Source organism: Coregonus lavaretus (assembly GCF_964263955.1).
Source record: "Coregonus lavaretus genome assembly, chromosome: 13".
NCBI classification, from domain to species: Eukaryota; Metazoa; Chordata; class Actinopteri; order Salmoniformes; family Salmonidae; genus Coregonus; species Coregonus lavaretus.
Genome location: NC_140000.1, coordinates 10020492 through 10038570, shown reverse-complemented (window position 1 = coordinate 10038570; position 18079 = coordinate 10020492). Strand labels below are relative to the sequence as shown.

The 18079-nt window shown below is 39.3% G+C and overlaps 1 protein-coding gene across 1 annotated transcript; it reads right to left on the bottom strand.

Moving 5' to 3' along the window:
* Window positions 1-291: 291 nt before the first annotated feature.
* Window positions 292-14911, bottom strand: LOC311139356 (complement C1r subcomponent-like; the record flags this gene model as incomplete). Its single annotated transcript, XM_084174228.1, has 4 exons — window positions 292-763; window positions 927-1115; window positions 14473-14668; window positions 14890-14911. 4 exons carry the CDS (start codon window positions 14909-14911, stop codon window positions 307-309), a joined length of 864 nt encoding a protein of 287 aa, XP_084030354.1. The 3' UTR covers window positions 292-306.
* Between the last annotated feature and the right edge of the window lie 3168 nt (window positions 14912-18079).

Sequence of the window (18079 nt, the reverse complement as noted above, 5' to 3'; positions counted from 1 at the left end):
GAAAGCATGGGAAAGGTCAAATACTAGACTAGTGAGTTGTGGCAGTTGGTGAACAAAACAAACATGATTTCCGCCCACCGTCTCCCTCCAATGTGTAGTATTTGGATTCACACTTGAACTGGACCTCGTCATGAAACAACAGAGTGCTTGGATTTGGCTCTACCAGTTGAAGGGCCTGATCACTAGAAGTGTCTGGTATTCTGCAATATCCAACTAAAGTGAGGAAAGAAACATGCCGTTTTGGAACAAAAAACAATAGAAAACATATGCCCACAGGAGCTTCCCACTGGGCACACACTGGTTAAATCAACATTGTTTCCACGTCATTTCAATGAAATTACGTTTAACCAACGTGGAACAGACGTTGAATTGACCTCTGTGCCCAGTGGGTTGTTTCTCACTCATACTTTGTCCGTCCCTTATAGTGTTCTTGATCCAGTCTAGGTAGTTAGCCACACGAGAGTAGACCCCATATCTTCCAGGCTCTCCACAGTTAATCCCCCAGCTGACGATCCCTGCTGCCCAGAAATTATCACCCTCCTTCAGGACGTACGCCCCTCCACTGTCCCCCTGACAGGAGTCCTTGCCTCCCTCAGGATTCCCAGCACAGAACATGTTGTCTGTTAGACTGGGAATTCCTTTCCTTTCATCTCTGCCTTCAATAGACTTTCTACAGATTGTCTGGTTCACCACAGGTAGAGGAACATACATGAGGTTATTGGTAGATGTATCAAACTCCATGGTGCCAAATCCTGACACCAAGCTGAAGCAGAGAGAAAGTGAGAAGAAAGGAATATACATAAGATGCTGTTCAACTTAAGAATTTTAACAATCAATACAAAATCAGCAAATATCCGCAAATTGAATAAATTGTTAACATGCAGATATTTGTAGTTGACTGTTTTAGACATAAAACCTAGGCTTACCCATTCCGCCCAGTCGGGTATTTAGCGTCCTTTGCTGGCAGACACAGTGGCATGACATGAGCATTGAATGTGATTGGGTGTTGGAGATGGATCAGGGCGATGTCATGGTCATACTCTACATCATCTACGTTGTTGTATTCAGGGTGAAGATGGAGAGAGGCGACCTCAAGAGGTGGAGACTGGGTGAGTTTTTAAACATTGGTTTCTCCAACATATACCTTTGGAAAGGGTAAATTAATTACATTTAAGGGACAGTTAGGAAATTACTGGGGTGAGGGGTTGGTCCAAAATAGGGGATGGTTGTCTAATTTCGTTTTTTTGCTTTGGGGAGGGTTGCGTGGTTTTTTATTGGGCACAGGGGAGAGTAGTGCATTTTTTCCCAGGTTTATATGCAGCCTTTTAATGTATAATTTCTTCCATCCTAGCCAAATTACCTTGCATTGCGCCTCCCCTACCAAAGGTGTTTTGGTACTTCCCTTGTGCACTACACTTTTCCATGTGCTAACTATACCACCGGTCAATATACTGTAGTCTACCAGTCTAACTACCCTCTAGTACATTTATACCATTTAGCAGACACTCTTATCCAGAGCAACTTACAGTTAGTGCATACATTTTTTTTCTATATATATTTATTTTCATACTGGTCCCCCCATGAGAATCGAACCCACAACCCTGGCGTTGCAAACGCCATGCTCTACCAACTGAGCTACATCCCTGCCGGCCATTCCCTCCCCTACCCTGGGCCAATTGTGCGCCACCCATGGGTCTCCCGGTCGCGGCCGGCTACGACAGAGCCTGGATTCGAACCAGGATCTCTAGTGGCACAGCTAGCACTGCGATGCAGTGCCTTAGACCACTGCGCCACTATTTATAGTGACAATCGTGGTAGGTGGATCGTTTGTCCAGATTTGAAATATGCTTACTAGCAATCATACCACACATAAAATCTTTCAAAGCTGCACCAATTTTCAAGATAAATCCACAAGAACAAGGAAGTATTACTGATAGGCAGCGGAGAGGCCAGGTGCGCCTTTGCGCATGAAAGAACAATGAAGACATGAGACAAGCATCTCAAAAAGTTTCCATATTGATCTTGCTTAAGAACGATACAATTATCTACACTAGCCTGCAACACCACAATGCAATGAATCATTTGATTATTGTTTTCAAGTCAGTGCAAAATTCTACTCTAGGCTGTAAACTGCAGTGATAATATAATTTGAAAAAAGGTGCAAAAGCCCTGTGATTTGAATGTTTCATTCCATTCATTCGATTTGGATCAGTTGTGGGTCTACTCTCAACAGTTTAAAAGATCTAGAAAGGCACATTAGCAGGCCAGTAGCAGGTCAGTATACTTCTGATACTGAGATGCGCTGTCTGTTGTGGATCATCATTCTCCCAAGTCATCCTATAATAATGTGTCCACATATGCTCCCAGCAGGCCCAGTTATTCAGGAAAGCTTAAAGACGTCCTCCAGCGATTGTTTTACTTTTACTGTTGATAAGCGATATCTCAAGTATAAATACATCAAAGTACACACACTAAAGGGCAAAATATTATATATGTTTTACACAACTGCAAAGTTCAAGGAGTAGGGCATTCAAGGAGTTGATGGGTCTGATGGGAAGTTGTGATGTCATCGGCCTCCCCCCTTGCTTGAGGAACAATCCTTTTCACCTCATTTAACACCTGATTTATTTAACAAAAGTCACATCTCAATAGGTGGTCCAGGTAAGTCATGACATGGCACAAGTGGGGGGGGGTAGGCCTTTCCTCTTTTGTTCTCTATTGCTCCTCTATTGTTCCGCAAGCAAGGGGGGAGACCGATGACATCACGGATTCCCATTAGACCCATCAACTCCTTGAATGCCCTACTCCTTGAAGTATGCAGTTGTGTCTAAAAAACACTATTTTGCGCAAAACATATTTTTTTACCCTTTAGTGTGTGTACTTTACTGTACTTATACTTGGGATGTCGCTTTTCAACAGTAAAAGTTAAAAAATCGCTGGAGGGCGTCATTAATGCTCTGTCTCCTCTCCGATCCGAATGGCTATTCCAAGCCTTCAATACTGGGTACAAGGTAGGGAGGGATGTTTACACCTGGTGCTAACAAGGGTTCTTTGTCCTGATCTTGTCTACATTCTGATTGTGCCCGTATTTCCAGAAATGTGTCTACACATGCTATTAAAATGTGTCTGTTATCCGTCCACTGTGTCTGCATTGTGACCAGATTTCTTGGTCCCTTCCTTTATGCAAATTATACTGAACAAAAATATAAATGCAACATGCAACAATTTCAAAGATTTCACTGAGATACAGTTCATATAATGAAATCAGTCAATTGAAATAAATAAATTAGGCCCTAATCTATGGATGTCACATGACTGGGAATACAGATGTGCATCTGTTGGTCACAGATACCTTAAATGAAATGGGCCTCAAAATGGGCCTCAGGATCTTGTCACGGTATTTCTGTGCATTCAAATTGCCATCGATAAAATACAATTATGTTCATTGTACATAGCTTATCTCTGCCCATACCATATCCCCACCACGACCATGGGGCACAACGCTGACATCAGCAAACCGCTCGCCCACACAACGCCATACACGAGGTCTGCAGTTTTGAGGCCGGTTGGACGTACTGCCAAATTTTCTAAAACGACGTTGGAGGCAGCTTATGGTAGAGCAATTAATATTAAATTCTCTGGCAACAGCTCTGGTGGACATTCCTGCAGTCAGCATGCCAACTTGAGACATCTGTGGCATTGTGTTGTGACAAAACTGCACATTTTAGAGTGGCCTTTATTGTCCCCAGCACAAGGTGCACCTGTGCAATTATCATGCTTTTTAATCAGCTTTTGGATATGCCACACCTGTCAGGTGGATGGATTATCTTGGCAATGGAGAAATGCTCACTAACAGCAATGTAAACAAATGTGTGCACACATTTGAGAGAAATACACTTTTTGTGCGTATGGAAAATTTCTGGGATCTTTTATTTCAGCTCATGAAACATGTTGCGTTTAAATTTCTGTTCAGTGTATTTCACAGATATTCTTTCAAAAATATTATTAATTTATTTCTTGCAAGACACATATTGATGTAATCAGTCAATGCTGCCACCTGTCAATTATTTTAAAAGGCAGAAAATTGTTTATTTAAATGGTTTCTCTGTCCAGATCTGAAACCGAGCTTGTAGTATCTTAAACAGTCTACAAATGCTGATTGTTGCAGGAAAGTGTGATAGAGGGAACTTGGCCCTAAGATTTTGCTGATGTGGCAAAATGGTGTAATAGATGACCTTTACTCTACTTTGCTGAAAACATCTGGAAAGCATTACTAATGTTCATGGAAAGATGATATGGGGAGAGACGTGAAAAAGACTAGGGATTGGTGTGTTGGAATCACGTCATGCTCTGTCATGTATGATATAAATGCCATGTCTTGGACAATAGGGGAAGAATAGCTAATCAGATTGGCTCGGGCTGTTTTCCAGACATCTGCAGGAGTCTGTCAAATTCTGATGCTGGAACCTTTGTTATAATAAACCTTTGAAAACAGAGTACAGTGTCGGCGGATCTTCCTTATCATTACAGCATGGACCAGCAAAAGTGTTTCTTTTAGTAACCACATTTAATGGCGACGAGGTAGTTTTATTTTATTTTTTATTCTTTTTGGGACGTGTTATGTCTTTTCTTTGCATTCCATTCCTGGGCTACAAAACGACTACCTCTCAGGAAGCCGGCAACTAAGGGTAAGTTTTTTATCACTAAATCATTGGGCGCTGGTCGTTTTGTGAGTCCAGAGTGTGTGCGTTAGAGATGTACCGTTAAAATTACTTATGCGTGCATTTTGCTGGTTCTTTTTGCTGTGTGATAGGAATTCCGTTCTAAATTTTCTAAATTAGTTTGAGTGTCTGTAGGACACACCGACAGGACACCGATGTTTTGGCTTGAATAAAAGTGCAAGGAGTGTCCAAGGAAAGGCTTAGAGGATAACGTTTGAAATGAGTTGACAGTATACTTTTAGGGCGCCGTTAATTTAAGGAAGCCCTCAAACGAGGCGATCATTAGAGATGGGCCATAAATCTTGATAGTTATTAGATTAACTCTCAAGTCAGTTCTCGGGACTGCTGGTTTAAGACAATATATTCAATTGTAAGTTTACCGCTCTGAATTTGTTTGACGAAACATCTGTCTGAAGTAATCCTCTCTTTTGAATGTCTAAAACCGGAAGGTAGCAGAAATTTAGCAAATGGAATATATTAAGAAATAGGAACGGCGAGATGGATCCAATTTCTCTCTGTGTGTGTGTCTGAATGGAGGAAAAACGCATTTCTCTGTCAGCGTGTGTGTGCGTCAAACAACAGTGAGTGTGGCTGCGTGCTTGATGACTTCCAGATGTGTGTCGACTAAGGCTTTGACCAGAGTTTTTTAGTCTCTTGTAAATAAATGTCTTAGGTATTTATCTTTTCAAATGTTAAGCCCCTAGAGTAAAAAGTTAAAACCCCTACAACACAGTTAAGGTTAAATATCTTATGAGTCTCTGTTTGTGAGAACGTTTGTAATTCTTAAACTATATAAACTATGAGCCCCCTGGAAGGACTATAAGTTTAAAGATCTTATGAGTCTCTATAAAAAGAGAACGTTTACTAACGAATCATGAGCCTACAGGGAGGACTTTCTAAGAGTGTATAGAGATGTTTTATATTTCATAACGTCATTACTATAAATCTGCAGATAAGTGATAACAAACTTCGAAGTTGGATATGTCTTGTATGTTCTATGTGTTCAGTTTGTGAGCTCTGTTAATGTCTTAAGTCTTATTGTATGTCTTGTATGTTCTATGTGTTCAGTTTGTGAGCTCTGTTAAAGTCTTCAGTGTTATTGTCTATGGGAGGAGAGACCGGAGCAACAGCGGGTCTGTTTATAGGTCCTTACACTCTGAAATCACATTGGTGACTGAACTGCGCACGCGTAGGATTTATGACTTTAGCCACTCCCCTGCACTGAACTGATTGGGAGAGTCCACTTCAGTGCAGCCAAAAAAGACAACGGGAGGGGGAATTTTGCACACAAGTGAAATCTTCTTTTGAATTAACTATTGCTTGACTGTAAAACTGTTTGGTTGATAATCGGTCGAGTTGGTGAATGAGAGATATATTGACGGATTAAAAATAATAATACTAAAATAAATGAATAAAATAAAATGTTATTGAGCTATTTATAATATTCCTGAGTTAAGCTGTTTGCTTATTTCTTAGCGTGAATGTGGAAAAAGTATAAACTAAACTCTTCTTTGTCCTTTTGTCCTTCTGTCATACGAGAGACGAGAAGGAGGAGACAGAGAGAGAGAGAGAGAGAGGAGGGGCTGACATCAACTGACATCAGAGACGGCAACCCAGTCCAAATTAAGGCCAGTGCTGTTATTATTCACAAATCTACTTTCCCTCACAGGATATAATTGATACATTGTGTTTACATAGAATATTTCATGTTGTGACCATTTCGCAAGAGCTTGGCAACAGACTGATGAATTTATGTAATTGATAATTGCACATTACAGTTTTTGTCAATGACTTGTTTTGATTAGAGTTGTGTTGGAATTCCAGCATTGAAATTATTCTGTAAAATTAAGGTAATTAATTGCTTATTAAGCAATTGGGTAGTGTTGCTGGTACAGGTATTTTATTTTTGAATTGCTCTGGAGTTGACTACTTTCCTTTACTCTTCCTCATCGGATGTGGTAAGATTGCCACTAATCAATAATTTGGTAAAATAAAATTCACAGAATAATTAGTAATTCATTATTTGATTGATTGATTTGATTAAGTTAGTTGATTGATTTATTGATTTGATTTGTTGATTGATTGACTTGATTGGATTACTTAGTTGATTGATTGATTTGATTAAGTTAGTTGATTGATTTATTGATTTGATTTGTTGATTGATTGACTTGATTGGATTACTTAGTTGATTGATTGATTTGATTAAGTTAGTTGATTGATTTATTGATTTGATTTGTTGATTGATTGACTTGATTGGATTACTTAGTTGATTGATTGATTTGATTAAGTTAGTTGATTGATTTATTGATTGATTGATTCATTTGATTTGAATTGGTTAATTGATTGATTGGATTAATTGATTAATTATTTTTTAATTAAATCAATGATTGATTGATTTCATTAGTAATTGATTGACTGATTGATTTGATTTCATTGATTGATTGAATTTATTGATTGATTGATTGATTGATTGAATTGGTTGATTGATGTATTGATTTGAATTGGTTAATTGATTGATTGGATTAATTGATTAATTATTTTTTAATTAATTGGGGAAAAAAAAAAAAAAAAAAAAAAAAAAAAAAGGGGGGAAACTAGAGGGAAACACATAACATAGTCATTACAATATGGAAAAAGGACACCAAAACTACAAAAGCAATTACTCCTCTTCATGTAGTACAGAATAGTAATCCTCTAGTTAATGGTATAGCAAAATTATCTGAAAAATGGAATAAACGTTGGCCTGACATTGAACAACCATGGCCATTGGAAGGCACGCTTAATCCAGACGTCATCAAGATAATGCAAGTGCTTGTATCCACGTATAAGACAGATCAAAAGAAGGGGAAGAAAGGAAAACTTCGTCAAGAAAAAAGACAAAGAGAGCTGGGTGTTCTTAAGCTTTTTGAAAATGAAGGACAAAAACTGATAAAAGACACAAAAGATAAGAGAGACAGAGGTGCAGAGAAAATGGCAAAAGAGGTGAAGGTGACAGAAAAATTGATTGCAGAAGTCAATACACCTTTCTCATATATGGATTCAGCAAAAACACCCCCACCTTATGAGAAAGAAGCCAAGTTTAAGGACGTTTATCCTCAGCTTCCAGTGATCATTCAGGAAGGTGATTATTGCATCAGAGATAAGGATGATCGAATAATAGAGAGGGGACAAGCAGAAACGACCATAAAGATGAATCCAAACTCCAAAGGCAGGAAGACAACGAGATCTCTGGAGACTAAGGGTAGAGTGAGATCAAGGAGGATGGAACTTGGTGATGACGATGATGATGAGGATGATCAGAGTGATTCAGAAGAGATCATGGGTGGATATGACCCTGTCATCAGACAGAGGTTGGCCAGAGCGGAAAGAAGGGGTGATGGAAGTTGGAAGAAGAAGAATACAAGCGATTCAAGCCCTGGTGAAAATGAAGATGGAGACAGCGATGAAGATTTGGAGACTAAAGGTGCTTCATGTTCAAGAGGATTTTATCCTCCAATGACTAACACAGAAGAAATAGAAGGTGATATAGACCGATGCGTATCATACCTGTATAAGGCCAATGATTTAGAAGAAGTAAAAGAACTGGAAGACCGACTCAAGAAGCTGCTGAGGAAAGAATCCCAAGAATCTGAAAAGAGATATACATTGAGGCCAAGGAAAGATGGCACTAGTAAGAGAATTATGCCGGTGATCATTCGAGGACAAAACCTAGAATATAAGCCTTTGCAGAACACCGATATGTCAGATATACTTGAGAAGCTGCCTACTCTTCAAGACGGAGCATATCCTTGGATTTCAAAGTTGGAAGAAATTACGGTGGGGACACAGTCTGCCATAGGAGACATTAAGAGACTTTTGGCTAATCTCCTTGGGATTCCAGGCATGGAAGAATTTTTTCAGAGAGCTGGACTTCATAGATACGTGGGAACTGCTGTGAATGATCCTGAATTGTTGGCTGCAAGCAGGAATCGGCTGTGGAGAGCACTGAAGGATACGTTTCCAACAAATGTGCATCCTGACAACATTCTGATTGACCCACTAGGACAACAAGAAAATCCGAGAGCCTACGTGTCAAGAGTTCATCAAGTATGGAGAAATATTACCGGAAATGATCCAGATGTGAGTCAAATTGAGCAGTCAATCTTGAGAGCTAAACTACAGATGGGACTGCCCTTACCGGTAAGGAGCAAACTGGCAGAAGTGGTTGGACTTGGAAGCATGACAAAAGGCGTCTATACAGATCATATAGCCCATCAAGTGGATCTGTACCGGAAAAAGGAACACAACCAGAAAGAACAGGACCAAGAAACTCTCAGAAAACTCAATCAAATACAACTGGAGAAGAAGGAGAAGAGAAGCATTGGTTATGCAGAATCAGTGTGAACCAAATCAACAATCACGGCTACAGTTTCAACTGAACAAGGTCAAATGCAACTGTACCAGCCACAACTAGTGGTACAAGTTGTTTCATATCCATAGATAGTTTCTGGAAAGAAATAATTTCAGAGGAAGATACAGGAGCAAGTGAAGATCATCTGGAGGACAGGTGAACCTATAGGAGAAAGGAGCAAGAATTCGAGAGGTGCCTAGAAGATCCGAAAAGGAGGAGTTTCAGCTGATAGCACCGATTAGAGAAGAAGAGAAAAAGATCCAACAATTGAAGTGAAAATAAACAATGGATTATGGGAAGTGATGATGGATAGCAGAAAGGTTTTTATCTGTGTTCAGCCTGAAGAGGTTACACATCTCACTATGTCAAATCAACTAAATTAGGAGAAGGATTTGGAGGAGTGAAGATCACGATTTCTGAAAATGATGATTTTGCCTCAAGGACAAGGAAAGTCATAAGCGGTACGGAAGACAAATGAATATATTTGAAGTGTGAAGATGGATTGAGAATCTATGGAAGAAGAGATGTTGAAAAAAGTTCAAGAATGTTTGAGATATCAAAGTAGTACTGATATTGGATTTGTGAAATCAGCCCAATTGAGGTGAAAGTTGAGGAGCCAGACCTCCTTGGAAGAATCAGTATCCATTGAAAGATGAAGCAATCCAAGGGATTGAACCAGAAATTGAAGGACTTTCAAAAGCAAGTGTTTTGAAGACGATAGAAAAATCGTTAGAGTAGCAATCAATTATTGTTTTGGAGAAACCATGATGATTTAGTAAGCTATGGGTTAGCTTATGTTGTAAATGGGAGATTAGGATAAAAATCACAAAGGAGTAGAGTTTTTGGGAACCATATTTTCTTGAATAAATTGACTATGTCATAGGCAGATGCACAATCTGTTTGAAAAATAATGTGTGACTGTTATTCTTGGTTACATTCATATACCAAGAGGTTCATAAGATGTTCAACTAAGCTAAAAGATGCTCAGTCGGTTGCAGAGTTCTTGTGTAAAGAAGTCATAAGCAGGTGGGAATTTCCCGATTTAATATCCTCAGAAAATGGGAAAGAGTTTTGTGAATAAATCAGTGAAATGGGTTTTCGAAAAATTAGAGAAAAATAAAAATTGGAAAAAGTTAGACTAAAATGTTATGAAAACTAGGGTTGAAATAACTCTAGGAAATTTGGAATATCTGATTGTGGGACGATTATATTATTGTTATGAATCAAAGGGGGGAAATGGAATGTGATTCATTTGATATATAATCTTAAATATACATTCTTATATTATTGCTGATATTGATGTTTTAATTGCATGTGTTGTTTTGCAAAAGATACTGTTTGGTATTTTCTTTTCTTCCAGAAGCATATGGGGGAATATGTAGAGGGACTCAAATACTCAAACATGGACAATATGAATGGACTGGAGGAAGTGGAACAAGGAAGGAGTGGAAATGTTCCGATTCCATCATCAACGTCGCATTGAAAGACGACACTGTGGAGGAGATGAAGTGTAGTGGACTACATTCCAGTGTTATATTCTTTCTGTATTAATCTTTGAACAATTATGTTTTCTGTGTTGGGTACATGTGGGGACCTCAGATGTTTTTGTTTATTTCGTTGAAGTTTAGGGATATGGGGTCTAGGCAAGGACAGAGAGAATCCACAGGAGGGTCCGATGGGTCGACCAGCCTGAATGTGGACATTTTGATTGTATTTTGTTTGCTGGGGTTTTCATATGTATTCAATTGCATCATAGCTTAGAATGTATTCATGAAGATGTGTGAATTGATCTGGAGTACTTAGGTGGTCGCCTAGGGCAGAGGGGCCGTGAGAGAATTTTCCTGTCTTGACTGACTGATGGATATTTGGAATGAAAGCTGCCAGACAGGTTTTTCGCTCTTACACTCCATGACAATTCATTTACACTCCATGAAAATTTATTTACACTCCATAATAATGTATTTACACTACATACAAAAATGTGTCTATATAAACATGTGTTTAATCTCCATTAATTTTGGTTTATTGTTAAAGTTACTCAAGAGCAAGAATTGTTATTTGTCATAATCCTATTCTTTTTGTTTTCGAGACTTAATTAGTCTCGAAGGGGGGAATATGTAGTATCTTAAACAGTCTACAAATGCTGATTGTTGCAGGAAAGTGTGATAGAGGGAACTTGGCCCTAAGATTTTGCTGATGTGGCAAAATGGTGTAATAGATGACCTTTACTCTACTTTGCTGAAAACATCTGGAAAGCATTACTAATGTTCATGGAAAGATGATATGGGGAGAGACGTGAAAAAGACTAGGGATTGGTGTGTTGGAATCACGTCATGCTCTGTCATGTATGATATAAATGCCATGTCTTGGACAATAGGGGAAGAATAGCTAATCAGATTGGCTCGGGCTGTTTTCCAGACATCTGCAGGAGTCTGTCAAATTCTGATGCTGGAACCTTTGTTATAATAAACCTTTGAAAACAGAGTACAGTGTCGGCGGATCTTCCTTATCATTACAGCATGGACCAGCAAAAGTGTTTCTTTTAGTAACCACAAGCTGAAGTGGAAAAGTCAATATCCACGTTTATAAATACAGTTTTGATAATTGTGGTCATAAACATTATTTTGAGTTTATTCAATGGGGGGGGGGATGCTTTTTTTTATGACACCTGGAGTTGGACCAACCCCCCCCCCCTCCCCAGTAATTTTCTGTCCCTAATCAGCAGTCAGACAGTCATTTTCTAACTCTCCCTAAATAGCAGTCAGACCGGATCTCTAAATAGTGTGTGTCAGTGGAGGTCAGTGCCGTTTAAGGTGAGGGAGGACTAATTTATTTTTCATGAGTATGGCCTTATTTCTATTACAGCATATTGGATGACTGTCATTCATATTCCATTCACCCAGTTCAATGGAACAGCCAAAGGTTTAGGCTACTACATCATACTCAAATTTTCCCTATACCCATCTTGAGTTTTTATTTTTTTATTTAACTAGGCAAGTCAGTTAAGAACAAATTCTTATTTACAATGATGGCCTACCCCGACCAAACCCAGACGACGCTGGGCCAATTGTGCGCCGCCCTATGGGACTCCCAATCACGGCCGGATTGTGATACAGCCTGGAATCAAACCAGGGTCTGTAGAGACGCCTCTAGCTCTGAGATGCAGTGCCTTAGACCGCTGCACCACTCGGGAGCACCTTGCTACAACCTAGCCTATGAATGAAAGTTTACAACGTACGTGTACACAGGTCGAGATAAAAATGTGATGTGACAGACAGTGACACATGGACAGACAGTGACACATTCAATACCGCCTTGCACACTCTTGCCTGCATCTAGCTGATATAGGGTGTAATCATTAGTCCAGCAGTTGCAAACAAGAGTTTCTATTGGACAAATTCAGATATGTTTATCCTATTTTTTTTCTGTTTAAGAAACGTCTTTCAACAGCGGAATAAATACAACCCTTTCATAACTGCCACGTTATATTCCTTCTCGCATCTATGCGCTCTCCTCCTCTCATCTTTTCCCTTCGTCGCATGTGGACGTCAATGCACAACACATTAGATTTCCAAGCCAAACCATATCATAACTGCTACACACAGCCTACATCGTTGTCACCATATTAGCTAATGTAACATCATAGTCAATATAGCTAATAGAACTAACGAGTTAGTAAACCTGCTACAATAATGCAGTAACGTTGCAGTGTAAAGTCAGTAAGCAGTTTAACACTTACACCGGTGGGCCCAGGTGGCAATAAATATGTAAAACCAAAAGCTTACCTTGACTTGGAAGAGTTCTAGTGTTGTGTTGGATAGTCACAGCCAGCTGGCTAACATAGCATCCATCTGTTTGAGCAGGGTGTTTGAGTAGGCTAAACTAGCTAGCTGCATTTGCAAGCTAAGTAAGTGAAGGTAAAAAAAAATGAAATTTCTCTCTTTCTCTCTTGCTTCTCCTTCATTTTGGAAGAAATTAATTTGTTCAAAACTGTTCAACTATTGTCTTTCTCCCTCTTTGAGTCAACTACTCACCACATTTTATGCACTGCAGTGCTAGCTAGCTGTATCTTATGCTTTCAGTACTAGATTCATTCTCTGATCCTTTGATTGGGTGGACAACATGTCAGTTCATGCTGCAAGAGCTCTGATAGGTTGGAGGACGTCCTCCGGAAGATGTCATAATTACTGTGTAAGTCTATGGAAGGGGGTGAGAACCATGAGCCTCCTAGGTTTTGTATTGAAGTCAATGTACCCAGAGGAGGACGGAAGCTAGCTGTCCTCCGGCTACACCATGGTGGTACCCTACAGAGTGCTGTTGAGGCTACTGTAGACCTTCATTGCAAAATAGTATGTTTTAATCAGTTATTTGGTGACATGATTATATTTAGTATAGTTGTACTTTTTTTTCCCTTCTGAAAATCACTGAAGAAGATGGTCCTCCCCTTCCTCCTCTAAGGAGCCTCCACTAGTGTACGGGTCTGGGTCGGATCTGATATGATATGATTGTCACGGGTCTCGGGTATGTGTAATTTTAACTGACTTGTCCGGAAGGACCTGTACATATACGAATGTGACTGCTGCAGTAGAGAGAGAGAATTTTTTTTATTTACACTGCTGCTCTTGCTTTTCACAAGAGTGGAGCGTGGCGCGTGTAGCTTGTTCTTGTTGGAGGCCAATCCAAAGTCTTTAAAGTGTCAATAGGCTACAGTCATAGAGCCTCCATGTGTGGCAAAAATTAGGAGATATCTAATCAATGGAAGATAGAATTAAAATGACATAATTAAAAGTTAAAGGAGAAGGATAGGCTACAATGACCAAGAGCCAACAGGTAGGCTGCTACTTAATATTCTGAATGGAGGTGTTGTTATTTGCACTGCAGCCTCAATTAGTCTAGCTAGCTAACGTTAGCTAGCTTAACTTGATTCTCCCGGTTTGATGCAGTCAAGACAGGTACTTCGTAATCATATTTGATGATAAATAACCTAGCTATTGCAGCTTGGTTAGTTGCTGTCTTTTGTCTCTCACTCCCTGCTCCCAGTGTCACTCGCTCACAGTACAGACCCTCCCCCGCCTGCTAGAGTGGCACCTCTCTCTCCCCCCTCACGCTTTATCAGCTCCGGTTAATAAAGTAGATAAAAAAATAGGTCTATACGGTTGTACTCAGGTCCGTTCGGAATGGGTCTCTATATTTAAAAAATGTTATTGATGCATATTAGGTCTGGGTGGGAAAGCCCCAGGTCCATTTCGTAACGGGTCCAACTTTTTGGACCTGTGAAAACCTCTAATATCAAGCACAGACCCAGATGAGCAGCCAAGTCAAAAAGATGACCCATGCTTCTATTTTCATTAACACACTCACCTCACCCTAACTTCATCACTGGTATTTCCATTCAGGACATGTGCTGCAGTCATGATCCAGCGGTCCCCGATCACTATCCCTCCTCCTCTACCATTAGCGCTCAGCAACACCTGCCAGGGGAAGGATCCAGCTGGAGCTGGCTGTCCCCCAACAATCTTTCCAAACCCTGGGAGGTTCACTGTATGGCGACCACACACTAGGGACAGAGAGGGACAGAGATACACAAGAGGCACACACACACAGACAGTGACAGTTGACTAAGGAACATTCACATCCATTTATTCATATTGTACAACACATGTACATTCACACTTACAGACTTAGACAAACACAAATTGGCTCCTTGCTGTATCTTAAAGGAACATTTCAAAATGTTCTCCTTTCCCTTTAAGGAGCGTACATATTATTATGAGTTACCTGGGATACATTGGGGAATCATATAGTTGTTCTGATCGTCTTTCCACTTGCCGTCCGATGAGCATGTAAAATTAACTATTGTACATTGAAAGAGAGGTGTTGTAGTGTCGAGAAAACGATGCTAATTATGCTGTGAGAACAAGGAAATCCGCTGACGCTGTACTTTGATTATAAAGGTTTATTATATCAGAGGATTCCAGCATCAATTTACAGACATCTGCCGATATCTGGAGAATAACCTGACCCAAACTCTAAATATGTTATTCTCCCCGTCCTCTGTCCCAAACCATAGTGTATATCCTATGTAACCTGATATGGGTGTTTTCCCCTACAGACCAATCCCAGGACTGGGAAGTGGTCTGTAGTGGCCAAAAGTGCTTCAACTAAGTACTGAGTAAAGGGTCTGAATAGTTATGTAATGTGATTTTTCCGTTTTTCTTTTGATCAAATTGCAAACATTTCTAAAAACCCTGTTTTTGCTTTGTCATTATGGGGTATTGTGTGTAGATTGATGAGTAAAACATTTTTTTACATCCATTTTTTAATAAGGCTGTAGCGTAACTGTTACGAACCCCGTGGCTTTAAACGTCTAGGGTGGATGGACAAGAGACCCGTAACATAATTCATGCAAATTAGAAGCGTGACATGGAACAGTGAGAACAAAAACTACACGACAACCATAAACTACCGTCAAACATAAAAGGTTTATTTTTGAACACACGGTAAAGGTTTGGGAAAAAGGGCTGAGCAGGACCCAAGAAATGAAACAATAGTGTAAACAAACCCTAAACTGATCTTGCCTGCCTCAAGAACCGCTAAGCTACTGCTAATCATACAAAAATTACAGTGGGTGGTCCGCTCAGGTCTAACTAGTGTTTTTAGACAGTTTTCTTCCTACGGGTAATGTACGCCCAAGGACAACTTGCTTAAATTCCCCTTTTCCCAGAAACACACAACAAAGTTACCAAACAGAGTAACCAGCAAATGAGTGAGTACACAAAACACAGGACACCACAGTATCCATACTCACATACGGAAATAGTCTCTCACAAAGTTACCAAACAGAGTAACCAGCAAATGAGTGAGTACACAAAACACAGGACACCACAGTATCCATACTCACATACAGAAATAGTCTCTCACAACAGACACAACTGACCGGCTTTTAAACAATGGGATGTGTGATTGAAAAACCAGAAACAGGTGGTGCAATGCAGAGGAATGTCCACTGATTGGTCCACCTCAGCAATCAGCAGACACCCCAACGACCACCAATCAGGAACATACAGGACACCTGTGATAAGGGCAGAAGGAGAGGAAAAACACAAAAAGACACAGGATACCTGTATCCGTAACAGTAACAAATGTGGAAAAAGTCAAAGGGACTGAATACTTTCCGAATGCATTGTATATTATGGACATTTTTTGAAATTACAATGCAAAAATTCTAAAATAAATCATGTGTGGTACCTATAAGTTTGGCATTGATATATTTAAAAAATAAGGAAACTATTAACAATTCACTTTTTTGACTGTAACGCTAATGCTTAAAATAATCATAAAACATCTTCTCATGGACTAAAAGTCAGATTCACTCCAAATGTGTTTTTTGGTCTCATCACAATAGGCCCTAAAGAGTTTGAGAAAATAACATTGATGCATTCAAAGATGGCCACACTATACCAGTAGATGCATATTACCACATTCGCTAATATACAAAAATATGCTATAAATACATTTAGAATCTTCTCATGAATGATAGGATCAAATGACACTAAATGTGGAATGTAGGCCCATGGTATATACCTTAAGTTAGCTAAGGGATAGTAAAAAGATAGCTGAGTTATTAACTCATTATTTAGTTATTGACACAGATTTGATATCTCCATTTAAACCACTGTAAAATCCACTCCAGAGTTGCCTATCAACTTGGTATTTGGTATTTCATTAGGATCCCCATTAGCTGTTGCAAAAGCAGCAGCTACTCTTCCTGAGGTCCACACAAAACATGAAACATGACATAATACAAGAACAGCTCAATATACACACACAAACTATCTAGGTCAAATAGGGGAGAGGCGTTGTGCCGTTAGATGTTGCTTTATCTGTTTTTTGAAACCAGGTTTGCTGTTTATTTGAGCAATATGAGATGGAACGGAGTTCCATGCAATAATGGCTCTATATAATATTGTACGCTTTCTTGAATTTGTTCTGAATTTGGGGACTGTGAAAAGACCCCTGGTGGCATGTATGGTGGGGTAAGTGTGTGTGTCAGAGCTGTGTGTAAGTTGACTATGCAAACAATTTGGGATTTTCAACACATGAATGTTTCTTATAAAAAGAAGAAGTGATGCAGAGAGAGACTGGCATGCATAGTATTTATATCAGCCCTCTGATTACAATGAAGAGCAAGACGTGCCGTTCTGTTTTGGGCCAGCTGCAGCTTAACTAGGTCTTTCCTTGCAGCACTGGACCACACGACTGGACAATAATCAAGATTAGACAAAACTAGAGCCTGCAGAACTTGCTTTTTGGCTGTCAATCCTTTGGTCCTTAAGTGAAACTGATATACTTTTTTATTTATCACAGTTTTCCTTAACCAATTATGTTCTTTAATGTAAGGCCGACAGACAAGTTCCTTACTTTCTCCCCCTTCCACTTTCCTCTTCCACTTTTGCGGTAAGGCTGCAATTATTTGGTTGTAATTTTGGGTAGAGCAGACATTTCCATATGTTTTTGTTAGCTGCATGTGCGACATAACTCCACCAGTCCTACCGATGATATCATTTATGAAGATTATACCTTTTTTAAACATTCTGTCAAAAAATAAAGTTTTTTTGTCAATTAGTATATTTTAATTTAACCACAATATTTGTTGCATTATTTGTTCTGTCGTTTCTGGAGGATTAAATTGAAATTGCAACCAACTTTCTATGGCTTGTTTTAGAAATAGTGATATTTGGGAGATTATTTCCTTTTCAAATAACTGCAAATGAGTTGTTGTAATCTGAATAAAGGGAAAAAGGCCTTTCTTGAACATTGGGTGAGACAATCTTACTAATTTGCTTGAGAACCAGTTCGGATTTAAGTATAACTTTTGTATGACTGAAGCTTTTAGTGATAGGTCTAATGCTTTAATATTTAATAATTTCTGTCCTCCGAATTCATATTCATTATATAAATATGCCCT